The sequence below is a fragment of the Antennarius striatus genome, chromosome 16 (assembly GCF_040054535.1).
Source record: "Antennarius striatus isolate MH-2024 chromosome 16, ASM4005453v1, whole genome shotgun sequence".
Taxonomy (NCBI): domain Eukaryota; kingdom Metazoa; phylum Chordata; class Actinopteri; order Lophiiformes; family Antennariidae; genus Antennarius; species Antennarius striatus.
In genome coordinates this window covers 7,809,367-7,830,665 of record NC_090791.1, presented here as the reverse complement: position 1 = coordinate 7,830,665, position 21,299 = coordinate 7,809,367, and the positions used below count along the sequence as shown (strand labels likewise).

At 39.1% G+C, this 21,299-nt stretch overlaps 3 protein-coding genes across 8 annotated transcripts; 1 reads left to right on the top strand and 2 right to left on the bottom strand.

The window, feature by feature from the left end:
- Window positions 1-955: 955 nt before the first annotated feature.
- atf4b (activating transcription factor 4b) lies at window positions 956-3,734 on the bottom strand. Its single transcript, XM_068336285.1, has 3 exons — window positions 3,577-3,734; window positions 2,410-2,868; window positions 956-2,293 (listed from the first exon to the last, which is right to left on the bottom strand). The coding sequence occupies exons 2-3, from the start codon at window positions 2,762-2,764 to the stop codon at window positions 1,299-1,301; spliced, it is 1,350 nt and encodes a 449-aa protein (XP_068192386.1). The 5' UTR covers window positions 2,765-2,868; window positions 3,577-3,734; the 3' UTR covers window positions 956-1,298.
- A 262-nt stretch (window positions 3,735-3,996) lies between these two features.
- On the bottom strand, window positions 3,997-12,843 carry LOC137609241 (immunoglobulin A1 protease-like). 4 transcript variants are annotated; one of them, XM_068336149.1, is made up of 13 exons: window positions 12,710-12,827; window positions 10,195-10,401; window positions 9,293-9,374; window positions 8,998-9,135; window positions 8,768-8,923; window positions 8,375-8,482; window positions 7,287-7,565; window positions 7,015-7,101; window positions 5,759-5,869; window positions 5,562-5,642; window positions 5,398-5,437; window positions 5,200-5,254; window positions 3,997-4,887 (listed from the first exon to the last, which is right to left on the bottom strand). In XM_068336149.1, exons 3-13 carry the CDS (start codon window positions 9,359-9,361, stop codon window positions 4,146-4,148), a joined length of 1,866 nt encoding a protein of 621 aa, XP_068192250.1. In that variant the 5' UTR covers window positions 9,362-9,374; window positions 10,195-10,401; window positions 12,710-12,827; the 3' UTR covers window positions 3,997-4,145. The 4 variants fall into 4 exon arrangements, with proteins under 4 accessions (XP_068192250.1, XP_068192246.1, XP_068192247.1 ...); XM_068336145.1 differs by having other exon boundaries at window positions 3,998-4,887; window positions 8,762-8,923; XM_068336146.1 differs by having other exon boundaries at window positions 3,998-4,887; window positions 8,762-8,923; window positions 9,293-9,370; window positions 10,297-10,401.
- Window positions 12,729-21,224, top strand: napsa (napsin A aspartic peptidase). Of its 3 annotated transcripts, none has more exons than XM_068336152.1 (9): window positions 12,729-12,878; window positions 16,689-16,842; window positions 17,545-17,668; window positions 18,307-18,425; window positions 18,549-18,748; window positions 18,937-19,059; window positions 19,333-19,477; window positions 20,178-20,276; window positions 20,568-21,224. In XM_068336152.1, the coding sequence occupies exons 2-9, from the start codon at window positions 16,726-16,728 to the stop codon at window positions 20,733-20,735; spliced, it is 1,095 nt and encodes a 364-aa protein (XP_068192253.1). In that variant the 5' UTR covers window positions 12,729-12,878; window positions 16,689-16,725; the 3' UTR covers window positions 20,736-21,224. The 3 variants fall into 3 exon arrangements, 2 of the variants coding, with proteins under 2 accessions (XP_068192253.1, XP_068192252.1); XR_011038330.1 differs by lacking the exon at window positions 12,729-12,878 and adding an exon at window positions 15,219-16,371 and having other exon boundaries at window positions 20,140-20,276; window positions 20,568-20,617; XM_068336151.1 differs by lacking the exon at window positions 12,729-12,878 and adding an exon at window positions 15,779-16,371.
- Window positions 21,225-21,299: the final 75 nt, after the last annotated feature.

Sequence of the window (21,299 nt, the reverse complement as noted above, 5' to 3'; positions counted from 1 at the left end):
CAATATGTTATTGATATTGTTATTTATGTGACTGCTTTCCTATTTGGTCTGAATTGTAATGACATAAATAAAAGTTATATAGTGAATGAGAAGAAACACCATTTCCATTAGTGCAATATTTATTACCCCAAAAATGAGTCTCTCATAATCTCTAACTTATTGTGAACCATGTACATTAAAGTGCTAAACAAACTTTAATTACTGAAATAACATTACGTTACATTGCTTTTTTTATTTTGACTCTCTTGACTTTTGTTCTGAAACAGTTGTTGTAGTAGAAGTATTTTTTTTATACTGTTAAAGTTTGCATTGTAGTTATTTATCAAAAAATGAAACATTTTTATTGCCTAAAATATTTGTGCTGTTTATCACAATTATAATAAACTCCGGACATGATCAGGACATTTCCAAGCAAAAAGTATCAGTATCGTATCGGTATCGACCAATACTACCCTGTATTTACTTGGTATCGGGTCAATACCAACATTCCCGGTATCACCCACCCCTACTGTGCACCAAGATTCCACCGGGTTCTCGTAAAACGGACAGGCCATTTTTCAAGATAACTGATTGGTCAGTAGGTGGGGCTTTTATACCTGCTGAGCTCTTATCCTGAATTTATGCTGCTCCAGAGCAGGTTAGCCAGGATTAAACCTGAAGTTATCTCACTAAGCCGTAATCCAGTTTTATGGTACAGGACTCGGGTCTCCTTTTTGAATTATGCTGCACTTTCTTGGATCCCTAAGTTACCATCATAAAAGGCTCGCATCACTACCACAGCACCATGTAGGCATCTGCTTTGCCAACTTATTTTCTCTCCAACTTAAAGTGCAAATTAGTCTTTTTGCTCAATAGGTTTTTTAGCGCACATAACCAAAGCCTAGAAAAACTGTACAGAAAGTACTGCTGTTACTTTGTTGAATAAGGTCAACAGGACTCAAAGGAAAAGCCAACACGAGGTTAAGACTCTTTATTGAGATTCATAATACAGATGGTCCACTTGTAACATTGATGAAAACATTTTAAAATACATCCTACTGGTAAGTTAATAAGGTCCTGCTGTCATTAAATGTACAAATATGACATGAAATATCACACAAGTTAACATACTGAAAGGAAACATTTCCATAAACTACACAAAAGATTTAATATTTTAATACCAGTGTTAAATATTTAAAACCACATGTTCCTTATGATCTGCTACATTATCAAAGACATGCCATGTGAACACATTGGTTACAGGTAATGGCCCATAGCAAAGACATTTTAGGAAGCTGAGGCCTGTCATTGTTAGGCCACTAGGGGTCAGCACTGAGACCTCTTTTGGTTCTGGCCTGGCGAACTTCCTCCATGAGCTCTTTGAGATACTCGATCTCCCGGGCCATGGACTCAGCTTTCTCTGTGAGCTCCATGTTCCTCCTTTCCAGCATGGCGTGCTCTTCAATAAGTCCTTCCTTCTCTGATTTCTTCTTCTGCCTGTATCGTGTGGCAGCAGTCTTATTCTGCTCCATCTTCTTTACCTTTTTGGCCTTGGATACCTTTACAGGCCTCTCATCTCCACCTGTACCCCAAACAGACTTGACACTGACACTGGGGGAGGCTGAACTAACTTTAAATGCAGACTCAGGATATGGCCTACTTCTGGAAGACCTTTTTGAAGGGGAGGAATGAACAGCCTCTGATGTGGTTACGGTAGTGGTGGTAATTGCAAGTTCCTTTTTGGGAGCCAGAACGAGGATTATGCGGGTAGGTGAAAGGGGGACCACAAGCCTCTGGACCTGAGGGGGGACAACAGAAGCTAAAACGGGCTTCACCTCGCTCTCAGAGACATCCACTTCACTGCCCAGGTCCAGGGTGTAGGCTGGGGAGGAGGGAGACTCAACTATGGTGCAAGATGATTCTGGAGAAACGGGCTCGGATTTTATTTCTAGCTCCTCCTGTGGCTCTGGGATGAACAGGGGAGGAGAGGGAACATCCTGTTCATCGATGTACGATTCAGGCGCATCCACAGTATTGATCGATTCTGAACAGACAGAGGGAATGGGGATTGGGGGAGAGATAGGGGGAGTGACACTTGAAAGAGGGACAGGGAGGAGACTGGAGACCACAGGAGTTGAGAGAGTGGACAGCGGGAGGGAGTCGAGCTCCATTGGACAATCCAGAGAGGCCAGGAGGTCTTCTGCAGAGCTGGGGGCCTCTTCAGTAGGACTGCAGGAGCCAATCAGTGTGTCCAGGTCAAACTCGTTCAAATCCACCCTCTCAGCCATCCAGTCCAAGTCATGGAACATTTCCTCTGTGGAGACAAACAAGGAATTAGATATGAGGGGTCATCTTTTCTTGTTGCAAATCAGATTACATGTTAACACAAATATGAAGTCCATTATTCATAGAATACTTTAGAATAATTACCTTTGCGGTCGTCTGAGGCAATCTCTCTCAGCTGACCAGTATTGCCCGGCCAAGGAAGGGAAAACAGATCTGACACAATCTTGGCTTTATCCTCCTGGAAGAGGACAGCAGGTGGTGAGGAGGGAGGAGAGTAGAAGTTAGGAGGAGAGGCGGAAGATGACAGAGATGAGGTGGTTAGGGGTGACACGGGTGAAATGTCCTCATCGAGTGAGGTTCCTCCTCCTCCTCGTAATACGTCTTGTTCAGGGCTAGCACACAGGAAGTCCACGGCGTCAGCCATGGGAGAGGAAGGTCCCCAGAGAAGGGCCTCCATGTCTTCCAGGCCAAACTGTGAGTTTGTCATCATCATGGTCATAGTGACTGTTGTTGGTCACAAATGGAGTACGATACGAAGTAGGGACAGGCTCAAACTCTTTATTGCTGTCGAATGCAGCAGTGGTGAGGGTTTCCACGTAGGACCTGAGGAATAAAAAACATTTTAATGAATATTTGATCAAATCACTAAATATTTTCAGTATACATGTAATATAGCAAGTAAAGCTGACCAAAGGATTATAGTTAATGTCTAGTGGTCTGAGCTCCATTAAAACAAATGTAGCCCAACACTGCCCCCATCCCTGCAGTACACCTGCTTCACACCAGTCTTGTGACTCTGACGTCATCACGTCTGCCGCGCGGGCGCACTTTAAACAGCCTCACTTTTGTTCTCAGCATGAAGCCGCCATTTTGACATTAAAGGAGGAAATCAACCGTTTTCTACCGAAGTCTTGGATGTCCAACAGTTTTGCCACCAAAGACTTCGATTACATGTTATGTAGTTGTCTTTTATCAATTCCACTGCTCGAATTCACGAATTCAGTTCATAATAGATACAGTACTGCGACATTTCTTATTACTGTCAGGTGTTACGTCATCCTGGGCTATAAATAGATAGATATACTTTATTAAAAAGCCTGTTTCTAAGTCTAAATACATCCTGAGCTCAGTTCGTTCAAATGTTAATAAATCCCCATAGATCAAATCAAATGTGACAGTCAAATAAATTCTAAATTCGATCACATTAAACTTCATGCCGTGAGGTTAAGGCTTTCTAAGGCGTGTAGCTGCTGTAGGCCGGACGGCTGTGATCGACATTTAATTTCAGAAAATCGCAATTATAATACTTACGACATTTTTGCTGGATAAGAAGTGACTCAGTGCACTGGCTGGATGCACTGTTTTGGGTGGCGGCTAGGTCGCAACACACGTCTACACTGCCATGTTGGCTAAAAGAACGATGTTCAACTACGTTATCTCTGTGCTGTTCAAAGGGAAATGGCGCAGGTGGCGACTCAGTGCTAATATAAAGCTAAAGCCTGCGCTGGACATATCCTTCCGCAGTACCCATGCGATCACTCCGCGCATTCTCCTGACGTACGTTCCATGCGGTGTGATGGTCCTAAAAAAAGTAGTCACTGCGTTTAATTCATTAAAAAACTATTTTATTCATGAGTGATTTTTATTACTTGATAAGGCTTTATTTATCACAATTCTGTTAGTAGAACAACCGTCTTGACCTACTAATAAATACTAGCATTAGTAAACATGTTTTACAAATAAAAAAATATTTTATTTTTTTATTTTATTTATCATTTTATATTCATTCATTCATTCAAAAGAATTAATTTTTTATATATGTTGCACACAGACACACACACACACACACACACACACACACACACACTATGTTCTTGGTTTCAACTTAACATTTCCCACATTTGATTCAGGTAATCTAGTTCAACTTGCAGATTTTCAGCCAGCAAGCGCACACTACCAGAAAACCTGCTCCTTTTTGACTTCCTCAGCTTCTGGTCATGGTTGTCTGGGAAATACTGATCCAGTTCCTTAGAAAAAACCAGAAGTAGTCTCTCGGATGACATCCCAGCTGCATTTGTAACTGAACTCTTCCTTTCTTTGTAATTCTTCAGTACAAACTGTGACAGATGTGCCACCTTTAGTACATCAGTAGGGGCTCCTGCTCTTTGTAACCTGGGAATGTCGTGCCGTCGTAGTTCAGTCATCCCAGAGAGGATAAAATCCAGACAATGTTCAATGTCAACAATATTTGATTTATATTCGTAAACTAGTTTCTCAACCGCCATTCTATTCACAATCTTCTTGTTGGCCATTTTGGTAGCGTGGGCGCCCATGCCTCCAGCAGACGCTACCATACCTGCACCAACAGCTGTAGCGATCAACGAGACGCCCAAGGTGACAGGAGCCAAGGCGATGCCTAGCACCGCAGTCACCCCTCCCACGGCACCCGTTGTGCCCCCAGCGATGGCGGTGGTTTTGTTCTTCTTCCGCATCTTGTCCAGGCAAACGGAGATGGAGCTGAACTCTGTGATGAGGACTCGCAGGTTGTCATGACGTTTCATCATGAGAAAGTTGTACAGACGCAGCGCCTTTTTCACATTCATGGCTCTCTCATGAAATGACCTAACGTGAGACAGATTTTTTTTTTTTTTAAAAAGCCGATTTTGTTCAGTTTTATCTCACTTCTGAAATTGTTTAACCGATTAACTTCCATTGTCATATTTCATTTGTGATAAAAACTTCTGTTATGCAGTCAGTGTTAACTGATTATACAGCTCTTTCTCTCTCTCTCTCTGAAGCACTGTAACTATTTATAAAAAATATTAATATGTAAAGATAATAGTGCAAAAATATCATCACCAGTTCACAATAGATTTCAACCACTCAAGCACACACTGACACCTATGATCATGATAGTTCATTCATATGAATTACCTCATTTCTTCTTCTATGCTGAGGCCGTACAATGACAGATCCATGAAATCGTTTTCTGTTGGAGTGACAGCAGTGATTGATTAAATACTGTTCTTAAATTCTTTTTAAAATCAGTAGATACACATCGATAGCCAATAAAATAAAGACACAGATATTTTGCTCAAGTACACACAGAACCCAACAGACTGTTGCACTTACTCGACACTCTTTGCAGCCATCTCAACATCACATTAATGTCCTGAGTAAAAAAAAGAGGAAACATTGTGGAAAGAAAAGCTTTTATTCGAGAAATCTCCTTGAACATGTTCCATAACTTAAATGTGAGTATTAGCTGTTCATTTTACAGATAATAGAATCCTCACCTCTGTGTCTGATAAGGTCTGTCTGTGAGAGGAGCCACTCTGGAAACTCTGTCCCGATCGAAGACTTGACCTGTCGAGCGACTGGTCGTATTTAACAGAGAGATTAATGACTCAAAAATAAATTATAGTATACAATTTCACAACTTGATAAAAATATGATCTACTTCATGTCAGTTTGAAAACACAAAATCTCTCACAATCGTATCGTCCTCATCCTCTGGCAGAATGTCCAGGTAGGGGCGATACTCAATCTCACTGTACACGGACCCCACTGATGAAGGCGGGTTTGGACGTAGTGGTGGTTTGACCTGTAATAAACCAAAATGTGCCAAATAATCAGTGGACTAGTGATCAATATCAAGATTAAGAGATAATATTGTATTGACTTAAGTTACTATAAACTTCCTGCTTCATACTTTATTGCCATGAAATTCTCGTACATAAATTCCTATACCCCTCTACATATATAGTATACATTTTGGTGATTTCCTCAATCTTCATCCAGCATCATCATCAGGTCAAAATGTACTTTATCCAATGCTTTATTTATGAGTAACTACAATTGCAGTCTATGTTAAGCCTAACACCACCGATGCCAATAAAAATTCAGTATTTTATTTAATTAGACAACGGTAGCAGTTTTGCCTTCAGTCGTTAATCTGCTTTGCTGGTTACAAGTGATGCTGGAGCCTATCCCAGCTGGCTATGGGTGAGAGGCGGGGTACACCCAAGATGTATCGCCAGTGCATAGGGGGGGGGGGGCACACAAAGACAAACAAGCACACACTCACACCTGTGGTCATTTTTAAGCAATCACGTCACCTGACATTGTTTGTTTCTGGAGGTGGGAGGGAGCTGGAGCATCCCAAGAGAGGGCCCACGCAGACACAAGGAGAAAACAGAAAGGGAACGAACCCAGAGCCTTTTTGCTATCAGGTGACAGAGCTACACACTGAGCTGCCCACTGCTTTCTTACGCCTTAAAAAGGGAGGCTATCTACAAAATGGTGTTGATAAACAGGAATTACAGTCTCATCAGCTTCATCATCTGAACAAAGAGCAAAATGATGATCAGAATGCGTTTGACATTAAAGTTAATGTCAATTCATCAAAAATGCTGCTTTGCTCTTGTTGAATTGAATTTTTGCACTGAAGTGCCTCATTTCTAAAAAGAAGTCATACTCACAATGAATTAAATTACGGTAACTATTCCTTTAATACATCATGTCAAACTCTGACACATTCTCTTCAGATTCAGGTATCTTTCTTAATCTGAGCTCAGGATCAATTTTTGTGCAAAATAAAATCTATACTGTATTTCTTGCTGATGCAAACTACCCTTACTGCTGCTGTGTTTGTTTTTGTGTGACAGCATGTGTCTACACCTTTTGTTCGTCTTTTGTTATCTGTCGAAACGCGTTTCATCAGCAGTTGTTTGGTAATGACCTGCATACCTGTGAGGGCGGGCTTTCGTCTTGTGAAATAGCACGAGGGAGTGAATACCGCCTGCTTCGAGGTGGAACTACAGGTCTGTCCACGGTCTGAGTATGAGAGATGCAAAATGTCACTAAATACAATCAAAACATTGAGTGTCATCCAACGTAGCTATGTGCACAGGCAGGTTGTTAAACTGTCATGCTGCTGATTGTAGATGTTCAATGATATCTTGATTACACACATTCACAGAAAGTCTGTCTTTTGACCTAACTTTTGGCTTATCATTTACCGTTGAATTACAATAACCAGAAAAGTTTCCATCTGTTTCAGGGGGAACAGCTGAAGGTTCGTCAAGCTTTGAGGAGGTTTCCTCAGAGTTTGGAGATGTTTCCTCAGAGTTTGGAGATGTTTCCTCAGAGTTTGGAGATGTTTCCTCAGAATTTGGAGATGTTTCCTCAGAGTTTGGAGATGTTTTCTCAGAGTTTGGAGATGTTTCCTCATAGCTTGGAGACAGCTCATCAGTACCGATGGATGAATAAATGCACTGGTCTCTGTCATCACTAGGAACCTATACAAAAACACATCACCAAGATATGAAATGAAATTTTCATAATTTTAGATTATAGGAAAGTTCAGAAGTAAGCATAAATCTGTTGATCCAAATAAAGAGGCTGTTTTGGATAACTCCATAGATAACCCTGAATCAGAAAGACGGTCTGTTCAGGTGTTACAGACATGTTTGACATTACCTTCACATAACTGGTTGAGGTGACTCAATTCCAACTATTTACCTTCATAGATCCCAAAAAAAAACAACGATGCTGAGTGACTGACTGACTCTGATATTTAAGATTAGCTGTGAATAATTTATATATGTGGTCGTATCAGATCTGACTCATGGCTACGTAAAATGTATGAAACCAGTCAGGTCAGAATTCATGGGGCATTTTTTCTTTTTGCAGTGACATCAAAACAAAATGAGCAGCAAAGAACAACAACAACAACAGTGACACCTGAAGAATTCATTTGTCCTGCAGATACATTCATACAGAGTGACAAGACTTCTGCAAAGAAAGAAAAAAAAAAGTCAAGCAAAAAATGCCTTTTCTTTCTGAAACTCAGTGGAAAACTTGTGCATTCAACATGAAAGAACCAAAAACCTTTGAAAAGGGACAAAGTGGTAGATCCATAATTTTATTATTCCCTAACTTAAACAGAACTCTATGCATGAATATACATACAGTATGTCATGCTGGATTTTGGTTCAGGGTTTACTTTAATTCTGTTGAGCAGCTGAGCCATGGCAGAGATTTTTCTGAAGTTTTTCATTTTTTGATTATTTATTTTACTGATTACGAATGAACAATCAAAAAGTACCTCTGCTGTTCTCATTGAAGACAGTCGATCGTAATAGTTGGATGGAAGGCGGGGCCGTTCTGGCCGTGGTGGAGGAAAATGCATTTTATCAGTGGAGAAATCTGGAGTCTAGAGAATAATTTAAGAGTTTAGTCAACATGCTCCAACAGTCAGAATGCACCACATCTTCATAGAAAATCAAGACATGTTTCAAAAATAATCAAAAGTACATTCAAGTGATTATTAACGAAAGGTAAATTTACGTTTATATTTGCTTCCTAACCAAATGTTAGGCTGGATATGAACATCATCCTCATGTTGCTATTGGTTCAGCAAAAGTACTGGGTACCAGTCTCCAGTAATCGCAGGTATAAAGGAGTTCATTATCATGTTTAAAAAATAAAATACCTTTACATTTGTCTCAGTATTTGGATTTGGGGAATAATTGTTTCCATCAACTGCTGCTATGGGACTGCTGGAGGTGACATTACTGCTCAATGTTGGCCTCTGCGGGGGTCGAACAGGACGAGGCCTGCTATCATCATCAAGGTATCCAGGAAGTTGGGAATCCTGTCAAAAAATCAATACATGCCACTTAATGTTTAAGCACAATAAGACCAAGTGTCAAAAAATGTTCGACTTACCGCTGCAATGACCGTGTTGCTGGTGTTGGCAGCGTTAGCAGGGTTGCTGGTTGTGCTGCTCCTTGTTTTTTTTTTTAATCTAGGAGGAGGTACAGGCCTTACTTTAACCTCTGTCTGCCCCCCACCTGTGTTGGTGGGCTGACAAACAAAACAAATCGGAAATCAATCAAGGCAGAAATATAAAATGAACAGATTAATTTCATTTAGATTTTGTTGCACTGCTTTGAATGTTTCACTTCATTTAAAGATCTTTAAATGCCAGCAGACTATCTGATGCCTATCATCTTATTTTTACCATTAATGCATCCGGGTCTTCATAGATAGCCTGTGTGACCTCATAGGAACTGGTGACAGTAGGCATCATGATATTGATCTTCCTGGAAGATTGATAGACAATGATAGATTGAATTATTATGGAATTATTTTATGAATTCATTTTTTTTATTTGAATGGCTCTTTGTCAAGAAAAAAATTTTTTTTAAATAAATATTGCTGTAGCATACAGAGGAAAAAATAATTTATCATCTAGAAATAAAGGAAGAAATAATTCATAATATTGAAATAGACTGATATTTTTATGCATGCAGGTAATGATTCCTGCACCACAGAAAAAAAAATTATGTCTCTATGTTTTAGCTTGACTGGTAGTTATTTCACGTTCAATGGCAGCAGTCCAGTGCTTGGCAGTGTCAATAACTGGATTAAGCAGATTATGTTGTAAAACACGCTTCATATGAACAGCGTGTCGTTGTTGTTTGAACAAGGAGATTGTATTAAGACATTGTAATTACTTTACTGTTTTCTAGCTGCTTTACAGTTTTTATTTTATACATTAATTATTAGGTAATAGTTTTATTGTCTTATTGGTGTCCTGATCCTACAAGTTTGTTGCTAATTGTAAGTTTGACAAGTCAGAGACAAAAACGTTCCTTATTGATAATTTTACTAAATACAGGCTTATTAAATGTACAGAGCTGCAGATATATTATTGAACTCAGTGCAGTCATCTAAATGGTGCGTTGGTGCTATCCACATGTCACATGCGAGGCACCACAGCTGCATGAATGTCTGTAATAAAATCAGACACAACCTTGTAATGTCAAGTTTTTCTCTGTCACATATCACACATCAGCACCTTTCTGTAATTCATGACACAGTGTTTGACTATTTAAGATAAAAGAGAGAACTGATCCTTACTGTCGCAGTTCTGTTTAGAAGATGCTGTTGCAACTGTGTTTGATCCTTTAATTATGGGTCCAATAAAATGAACAAAAAGAGCGGAGTCCACAACGCCTTTACATGCCTGTACTCTGATCAGACCGCAGGTATCATGGGAAACAGCCTCTTCTGTTAAAGGTCCTCAGTAAAAACGGTCATAGAGATTTGTGAGTTCCTTCTCTCGTCCTTAAAGACAAAAACAACTGACTGTGGATCCTTGTTTTGTAAAAACCTATAGAAACAAACTGAAACAGAGCACCACAATATGTCCCCTGCACACACAGATGCACACACACAAACACACAAACACACACACACACACACCTGTCAGCTATGAAGACGTTCATTGACTAAGAGAGATTCCCAGAAGGCTCACCTGAATCCTAACCGCTGCATGCCAAACACCACCCTCAATGAAAATATTTTTTTTAACTTTGATTTTAAAAGAAAAAAACATTAACTGTAACCTTAATATTCATAGTCACCTCCTTTACAGCCTTTTTAAATTTTTTGACCAGTCTGAGGTATGACAGACAGTGCAGAGGATACGTATGCGTTTGAATTTTTTTATGTGCTTTTACATTTTCTGCATTTACTTAAAACTGGTTTTACAGGCTGAGTGAGTGTTCCCTATGATAGCTTCAGTCTTTGTTGCTGACGTCATAAGGAGTAGCTTTGTACATGAGTCACCTTGGATTTTCTTTTTATTACCAATGTTTTTGAGTATGTTTGCTTGCAGAATACAAAAATAATTCATAAAAGTTCACAAAACTTTGTGGAAGACTGTAGCATAGCCTGAGCAGGAGGTCATTATAGTTTGGAGCAGAATGAATTATGGGACAGATGAATAGGATTTATTTGGTGGTCAGCCACTCCTTTTTAACACAGGTGAGCAGCAGTGGTCGACCGAGCAAACAACCAATCCAGAGAGGTAGTGGTGTTAGCTACAAGAAAGAAATAAAAATTATTTTCTGATCGTTTCATTGCTTTTACATCTGCATTATGTGACTCCAGACAACCTTCAGACAGAGATGAAATGATCTTAATGTTTGTAACTTCTAGTGTGACCTCAAATTCTGCCTTCAAGCTCACAACCGAAGGGCTGTAGCAAAGAAATACCCCCAGCACAATGAAAAGATACATGTAAGAAAACACTTAGTCTCTGCAAATAATGACACAACTACAGCAGGTATACAGTGAAGATTAAAAGGTAACAGGAGATGCACTTGCAGATTTGAATGTCATACATGAAACATTGGCCCCTGTGGAGGTATGCACTGTCCAACAACTCTCCTTGTCAAGACTGGGCATGTGAGGTAGCAATTCCAAACGAAAAGACACATCTTTTTAAAAAAAGCTAATTTGCTTTGCTATTCTTAATTTAATTTAACTTTTTTTAGATTTTTTTTAACCTCTGTCAATGAGTGCTGAATAAGGTTTTAATCATCCATGATCATTTACATGTTTTTTTTAACGTTACTTTGTGTTTTTTTTTACGATTTGCAAGATACGTCAAAGAACTATGAAAGTATTTTGCAAATTTTTTATATAAGGGTGGATCTTCAAAGCAGACTTAAGAATAATACTTTGAACTGATGTTTCTGTTGATTTTTCATAACGCCATTGTCAAATTACAACACTAAACCCCTTGAAATATGCCATTAATTTGATCTTCTTGTTCAAGTGTTGCATTGTCATCTATTAGTCTTTCAAATGCAAGAAATTCCTATAAAGTACAATATTTGAGAAGATAAACTAGTGAAAGGCATAGTGAAATGTGTAGCGATAGGCAATCAACAGACGGAATGTTCTCTATTATACGTTTTGTGAGGTGCGCCTTTGCACTAGTGCGTGCCCTATCGCTCGATTCACAGTTCATCACAACTCGTGACCGTTAACCAAACTAGCGCGTCTGTCCCCATGAGGCGTGAGTGTCACCCTCCTCCACCAATCAGAACGCTCGCCCATCACTTTCTTCCAATCACTGAGCCTCATAACGGTGGATTCCGACACTAACCGGAGATTTACGAATCGCGTTCAGCGTTCTGCGTCACTTGAAGTAGTGGTCTGTGTTTGTGCGGATTCAGTTCAAACGTGTGATTTAATTCAGACAAGAAATTTCTTCAAGACCAGAAATGACACGGGCTGAGATGTTTGTTATAATCGGCGCGCTGCTGGTGACACAAAGTGCCGCTATCATCAGGTGAATATGTTGTTACGGTGACTGGTTACTTCATTTATTGTGTTAGTATTATTTTGATGTGTGGATTTATATTACAGCGCTAAATTTGGCTTCACTAAAGATGTTTGCTAACTTAGCTTTCCACCGGTGCAATTCTAATTAGCGGCACGTGCGCTCAATTAAGTGCGTTTTTATTATTCGACGCTAGTGACGTCACTTTTCCTGTAAAAACGGATCACTTTGCTCAGTTTGCAATCAGCGGGTGTAATGTAGAAGTCCTCAGAAACATGAAGAAGTGTTGTGGTCGTATACCTTGACTGGTTTCAGAGTTCCTCTTCATAAGACGCGGAGCCTGCGCCGCCTGATGAGCGACAGCGGCCGGTCCTTAGAGGAGCTGCAGCTCCTCGCGACGAGCGCCCTCGCGCCAGACGCCGCTCTCACCCCGGAAGTGCCTGCAGAGAAGCTGACAAACTTCATGGATGTAAGTTCCCACAGTATGCATCTATATTATCATCCTTATCATGATGATAGTTATTGGCATCATTATCTTTGAATGTTTTTTTCTTATATTCAATAAGCGGTAGGGAGATAAAGAATAAAGATCTATATTGTTATTTTTGTTAGTTTTTCTGTAAAGTAACCAAATGGTAGCTAACTGCTTTTGTTTTTGTCAAATCAGATTCTGAATATACAGCTGAGTCGACAACTTGTGATGTTTAATAATGGGATAATATTGCTATCTGGAGCATCAGCATGTTCACCAAACCCATCTGAATCAACTTTAACAATTCAAACTTTCCAAAAAATTAATATTTTGACTCTTCCATGCAGAATGATTTTAAGTGTACTCTGAAGATTGGTCATTTTCTCCATAGCATCTAGCAGAAACAATAAAAGCAATTCTAGTCTCCGCAGTGGAATGAGGACATGTCATATGATGCATTTGTTGTACATGCAGAATGTGGGGGAGGGATCTGGCCTTTTCAGATGGCTGTTGTATGATTTATCTGTGCATTCTGTCGCAAGTTTTAGACAAAATACATACAGGCCTTACTTTAACCTCTGTCTGCCCCCCACCTGTGTTGGTGGGCTGACAAACAAAACAAATCGGAAATCAATCAAGGCAGAAATATAAAATGAACAGATTAATTTCATTTAGATTTTGTTGCACTGCTTTGAATGTTTCACTTCATTTAAAGATCTTTAAATGCCAGCAGACTATCTGATGCCTATCATCTTATTTTTACCATTAATGCATCCGGGTCTTCATAGATAGCCTGTGTGACCTCATAGGAACTGGTGACAGTAGGCATCATGATATTGATCTTCCTGGAAGATTGATAGACAATGATAGATTGAATTATTATGGAATTATTTTATGAATTCATTTTTTTTATTTGAATGGCTCTTTGTCAAGAAAAAATTTTTTTTTTAAATAAATATTGCTGTAGCATACAGAGGAAAAAATAATTTATCATCTAGAAATAAAGGAAGAAATAATTCATAATATTGAAATAGACTGATATTTTTATGCATGCAGGTAATGATTCCTGCACCACAGAAAAAAAAATTATGTCTCTATGTTTTAGCTTGACTGGTAGTTATTTCACGTTCAATGGCAGCAGTCCAGTGCTTGGCAGTGTCAATAACTGGATTAAGCAGATTATGTTGTAAAACACGCTTCATATGAACAGCGTGTCGTTGTTGTTTGAACAAGGAGATTGTATTAAGACATTGTAATTACTTTACTGTTTTCTAGCTGCTTTACAGTTTTTATTTTATACATTAATTATTAGGTAATAGTTTTATTGTCTTATTGGTGTCCTGATCCTACAAGTTTGTTGCTAATTGTAAGTTTGACAAGTCAGAGACAAAAACGTTCCTTATTGATAATTTTACTAAATACAGGCTTATTAAATGTACAGAGCTGCAGATATATTATTGAACTCAGTGCAGTCATCTAAATGGTGCGTTGGTGCTATCCACATGTCACATGCGAGGCACCACAGCTGCATGAATGTCTGTAATAAAATCAGACACAACCTTGTAATGTCAAGTTTTTCTCTGTCACATATCACACATCAGCACCTTTCTGTAATTCATGACACAGTGTTTGACTATTTAAGATAAAAGAGAGAACTGATCCTTACTGTCGCAGTTCTGTTTAGAAGATGCTGTTGCAACTGTGTTTGATCCTTTAATTATGGGTCCAATAAAATGAACAAAAAGAGCGGAGTCCACAACGCCTTTACATGCCTGTACTCTGATCAGACCGCAGGTATCATGGGAAACAGCCTCTTCTGTTAAAGGTCCTCAGTAAAAACGGTCATAGAGATTTGTGAGTTCCTTCTCTCGTCCTTAAAGACAAAAACAACTGATTGTGGATCCTTGTTTTGTAAAAACCTATAGAAACAAACTGAAACAGAACACCACAATATGTCCCCTGCACACACAGATGCACACACACAAACACACAAACACACACACACACACCTGTCAGCTATGAAGACGTTCATTGACTAAGAGAGATTCCCAGAAGGCTCACCTGAATCCTAACCGCTGCATGCCAAACACCACCCTCAATGAAAATATTTTTTTTAACTTTGATTTTAAAAGAAAAAAAACATTAACTGTAACCTCAATGTTCATAGTTACCTCCTTTACAGCCTTTTTAACATTTTTGACCAGTCTGAGGTATGACAGTGCAGAGGATACGTATGCGTGTGAATTTTTTTATGTGCTTTTACATTTTCTGCATTTACTTAAAACTGGTTTTACAGGCTGAGTGAGTGTTCCCTATGATAGCTTCAGTCTTTGTTGCTGACGTCATAAGGAGTAGCTTTGTACATGAGTCACCTTTGATTTTTTTTTGTGTTACCAATGTTTTTGAGTATGTTTGCTTGCAGAATACAAAAATAACTCATAAAAGTTCACAAAACTTTGTGGAAGACTGTAGCATGGCCTGAGCAGGAGGTCATTACAGTTTGGAGCAGAATGAATTATGGGACAGATGAATAGGATTTATTTGGTGGTCAGCCACTCCTTTTTAACTCAGGTGAGCAGCAGTGGTCGACCGAGCAAACAACCAATCCAGAGAGGTAGTGGTGTTAGCTACAAGAAAGAAATAAAAATTATTTTCTGATCGTTTCATTGCTTTTACATCTGCATTATGTGACTCCTCTGTCAATGAGTGCTGAATAAGGTTTTAATCATCCATGATCATTTACATGTTTTTTTTAACGTTACTTTGTGTTTTTTTTTAATGATTTGCAAGATACGTCAAAGAACTATGAAAGTATTTTGCAAAGTTTTTATATAAGGGTGGATCTTCAAAGCAGACTTACGAATAATAATTTGTACTGATGTTTCTGTTGATTTTTCATAACGCCATTGTCAAATTACAACACTAAACCCCTTGAAATATGCCATTAATTTGATCTTCTTGTTCAAGTGTTGCATTGTCATCTATTAGTCTTTCAAATGCAAGAAATTCCTATAAAGTACAATATTTGAGAAGATAAACTAGTGAAAGGCATAGTGAAATGTGTAGCGATAGGCAATCAACAGACGGAATGTTCTCTATTATACGTTTTGTGAGGTGCGTCTTTGTACTAGTGCGTGCCCTATCGCTCCATTCACAGTTCATCACAACTCGTGACCGTTAACCAAGCAAGCGCGTCTGTCCCCATGACGCGTGAGTGTCACCCTCCTCCACCAATCAGAACGCTCGCCCATCACTTTCTTCCTATCACTGAGCCTCATAACGGTGGATTCCGACACTAACCGGAGATTTACGAATCGCATTCAGCTTTCTGCGTCACTTGAAGTAGTGGTCTGTGTTTGTGCGGATTCAATTCAAACGAACGTGTGATTTAATTCAGACAAGAAATTTCTTCAAGACCAGAAATGACACGGGCTGAGATGTTTGTTATAATCGGCGCGCTGCTGGTGACACAAAGTGCCGCTATCATCAGGTGAATATGTTGTTACGGTGACTGGTTACTTCATTTATTGTGTTAGTATTATTTTGATGTGTGGATTTTTATTTTATTTTTTTTACAGCGCTAAATTTGGCTTCACTAAAGATGTTTGCTAACTTAGCTTTTCACCGGTGCAATTCTAATTAGCGGCACGTGCGTTCAATGAAGTGCGTTTTTATTATTCGACGCTAGTGACGTCACTTTTCCTGTAAAAACGGATCACTTTGCTCAGTTTGCAATCAGCGGGTGTAATGTAGAAGTCCTCAGAAACATGAAGAAGTGTTGTGGTCGTATACCTTGACTGGTTTCAGAGTTCCTCTTCATAAGACGCGGAGCCTGCGCCGCCTGATGAGCGACAGCGGCCGGTCCTTAGAGGAGCTGCAGCTCCTCGCGACGAGCGCCCTCGCGCCAGACGCCGCTCTCACCCCGGAAGTGCCTGCAGAGAAGCTGACAAACTTCATGGATGTAAGTTCCCACAGTATGCATCTATATTATCATCCTTATCATGATGATAGTTATTGGCATCATTATCTTTGAATGTTTTTTTCTTATATTCAATAAGCGGTAGGGAGATAAAGAATAAAGATCTATATTGTTATTTTTGTTAGTTTTTCTGTAAAGTAACCAAATGGTAGCTAACTGCTTTTGTTTTTGTCAAATCAGATTCTGAATATACAGCTGAGTCGACAACTTGTGATGTTTAATAATGGGATAATATTGCTATCTGGAGCATCAGCATGTTCACCAAACCCATCTGAATCAACTTTAACAATTCAAACTTTCCAAAAAATTAATATTTTGACTCTTCCATGCAGAATGATTTTAAGTGTACTCTGAAGATTGGTCATTTTCTCCATAGCATCTAGCAGAAACAATAAAAGCAATTCTAGTCTCCGCAGTGGAATGAGGACATGTCATATGATGCATTTGTTGTACATGCAGAATGTGGGGGAGGGATCTGGCCTTTTCAGATGGCTGTTGTATGATTTATCTGTGCATTCTGTCGCAAGTTTTAGACAAAATACATACATGAAACTGATTGTCAATTGTCAAAATATTTTGAAGGCAGTCTGGTCCAAAAAATTTTAAATTTAAATCCTTCCTCTGATTCAGATGTAGTGGTGGATTCAGAGCAGATCCAAGTGATTGATAGTATTTTCGCCACAGGCCCAGTATTATGGAGTGATCAGCATTGGCACTCCTCCACAGGACTTCACTGTGCTGTTTGACACCGGCTCCTCCAACCTCTGGGTTCCCTCTATCCATTGCTCGTTTTTTGATGTTGCCTGCTGTGAGTTGACTTTTTGTTGAAACATCTCTCTTAACATCTTCTGTGTGTTTATCCGTTGGTCGCTTGCTGCAAGGTGTTTCTTTGGATCAGTTTTAACAAAAATATCACATCTCTTTGTTTTATTGTTTGCTAAAGTATGCTTGCAAAAACATTGTTGTGTTTTAGGGCTGCTTGACTTCCTTAGGGTTGTTCAGTTTAGTAGTGCTTAACCACAGGAATGAGGATTGGTTCACAACAAAACCAACTTAATTAATGTCATTGTAAGTTTAAAGTAGGACAGATGGGTAAACATTACTGAGTCAGTCCCTGTGCCCTATTTAAAATAACAACATAAAACTGAACATTGACCACAGTTTGATTGAAAGGTCGACCCACCTTAAAAAGGTGAAAGTAGATTTGTCCTATAATAAATTGAAATGATTTTTTACAAGCGTAGGTCTTGTAAATCTTGATTAGTTTTTATTTCATGTTTGGTTTCAGTGAATCCTTTTTAAAAAAATAACTTAGTAGCTTTTTCTTCACCTTCTTTGTCATTTCGCTGTCGTTTATCTCCTTGCTGGCAGAGGTTCTGATACTAAACATAACATTTTGATTCCTTAGTCCAGGGAATGGTAAGTAATAGTTTTGTCTTCTGCCAGGGTTTCACCATCGTTACAACTCAAGGAAATCCAGCACGTATGTTCAGAATGGCACCCAGTTCTCCATCCGTTACGGCAGAGGCAGCTTGTCTGGCTTCATCAGTGGGGATACTGTTTCTGTGAGCTTCAGACATACTCGCTTTCACAGCACATTCGTTTAACTGCATTCCTCTGTTATGGTGGTCACACCATTATTATCTTGTCAATGTCTTGTTTTCCATTCATGTAGACATCTCTTGCAGGTTGCAGGACTGCCTATTCCTGGTCAGCAATTTGGTGAAGCAGTAAAGCAACCTGGCATCACATTTTTAGCGGCTCGTTTTGATGGTGTCTTGGGCATGGCCTACCCCTCCATATCAGTCGCTAATATCACCCCAGTGTTTGACACCATCATGGCCGCCAAGCTGCTGCCCCAGAACATTTTTTCTTTCTACATCAGCAGGTTAGTTTCTGAGGGAAGCAAAGGATTCAAAATCTGATTAATATTCCAGTGAACAGTCCGTTCCTGGTTGCTGCCATTGTTTAAGTTTTGTTCTTACGACCAGTGGTTGATTCAGGAGCTGTGGAGCAGTTGCCATATGTTGTGTTGTTTTGTTTTCTTGTATTGTAATCAGTTTCTGTCCTCTCTAGAGACCCACAAGCAGCAATAGGAGGAGAGCTGATGCTGGGTGGGATAGACCCTCAGTACTACACTGGAGATCTGCACTATGTCAATGTCACACGAAAGGCTTACTGGCAGATCAAGGTGAACGGGTAGGAAGAATGTTTTGTGGCATCTTCATGACTTTGTTCTGTGTTTGTCACGGACACAGTTCTCAGTTCTGATATAACTAGTGTTGAAAATTATTCTTCATAAACAGAATGCATGCTTTTTTAAAATATTGAATATCAAAGCATGCGTTATTGATATCACATTGTCAGCATATTTTAAATGTCATTTTATTGGTCTTTAAACTACATAATAGCATAAAATTAAATTTTGAAGAGAATTAATGCATCATGTCTCTTAACCTCACCCTGTTACAGAGTTGAAGTCGGCAGTCAGCTGAGTCTTTGCAAAGCAGGTTGTCAGTTCATTGTTGATACAGGAACGTCCCTAATTGTGGGTCCTTCGGAGGAAATCAGAGCGTTGCATAAAGCTATTGGAGCTCTGCCCCTGGTGATGGGAGAGGTAAAGTTAATGTCTGTCAAAACCTGTAGGTTTATTTGATTTTTTTCTTTATGTGACTCAGATGTTTCTTACAGGGCAATTTGAATGGCCATCAGATATGTAAATGTAAATCAAATATTTAACTGATCCCTACTGGTGTGGCAGCACTGAACAGTCAGATCAGAATCCAGGTGGCTTTTTCTCTTACTGACCTTACATCAGTGTGTTGTCAGCAATGGTGGACGAAGTCAGATATGGAGCATCACAACAATAACTGGAGTCATGAGGCTCATAATGTAGTAGATTAACAGGTCTTCAGAACTCAGTCCAACGAACAGTCACCAAGCTTCTATCAGCAGAGCAAATCATCTGACAGATCAATGCTATCCTATTTAATTTGATTGGAAGAGCACACTAATGACATCTGATATTCATGAGCATGCTTGTTGTAAATGTGGGGTCATGGTACAAATTTCTTCTCACTGATACAAGATACATAAAGATGTGAAGTCACGAGAAAACATCTATCAAATGAAATGTATCCCAAATGTCTGAGCACCAGACTGTCATTTTTAAAACTTGTTCAAGTGATTGACATTCAAAGCACACTATTTCAAAGGGTGTATTCTTACACTACTGTGTTTTGATAAATCATTTACAACTATATTGTCTTTTTGGTTTAGAGCAATACTTTCATCATATTAATCTACCTCCCCTTCAGTACCTGATCAACTGTAACAAGATCCCTTCACTGCCGGTCATTTCCTTCAACATCGGAGGGAAGATGTATAATCTGACTGGAGAGGACTATGTCTTAAAGGTACACTAGTGTGTCCGTGTACTTCGCAGTTCATCCCACAACAGCACCAAAACTAATAATGCATTCTTGAATACATTAAAGGGATTCTTCCCATGCAATAGAGAATATCATTTTTACAAGCAGCATGTTAAACAAATGTCTTCAAAGCATTAATTTTAATGAAATCTTTAAAGATAGAAGTGAATGTTTCATGTCACCTGTTCCGACAGCCACTGTGGTCCAGAGGAGTAATATTTGCATCAATATTCATACAGTACGTGTCTTTTTAATGACTGCAATCTCTTAATGTAGGAGTCTCAGATGGGCACAACAATCTGTCTGTCAGGCTTCATGGCCATGGATATCCCACCTCCTGCAGGCCCACTGTGGATTCTGGGAGATATATTCATTGGCAAGTACTACACAGTGTTTGACCGGAACGCTGATCGTGTGGGGTTTGCCCCCACCAAGTCCAAGTAGTCGCCTGAGCTCTGTTCATGAAGCGTCTAACTACAGAGTAGCTAATTATTTTGAAGAACTTAACCAAAGATGAATTTCATCAATGCTGTGTAACTTGATTTACAACAATCCAATACATTATCGCTACAAGGGCTTGCTTGTCACATAATTCACATGTATCTTTTAGAATGATTTTGTAAGCAGGTACAGATGGTAAATAGAAGTCATTCACAAGTTAGAAGTGAACAAAAGGATTATTTTGTTTTACTTTGAAAATTCCTGTTTCAATGCATTTGTGCTTTCATTTCTGTCCTATAGATGCTTTGAGGAAACAAATGCACTTCAGATTGTTCAATGTAGAATTTTTTTCGCTTCAGTTTGTAATGTCTCGACAGAGGATACAATTGGACCTGCTTTTGTTTCTTTTAACATGCCTGTGTGAATTACTACTGAATACCACTTGAATCAAAGTTCCAATAAAGTGTTAAATTCTGACTGTTAATCATTTCTATAAATGTATGATCCTCCGGGGTGGGAAACAAAGATCAACCTTTAGATTATATTTAACATTTTAATGACAGACAC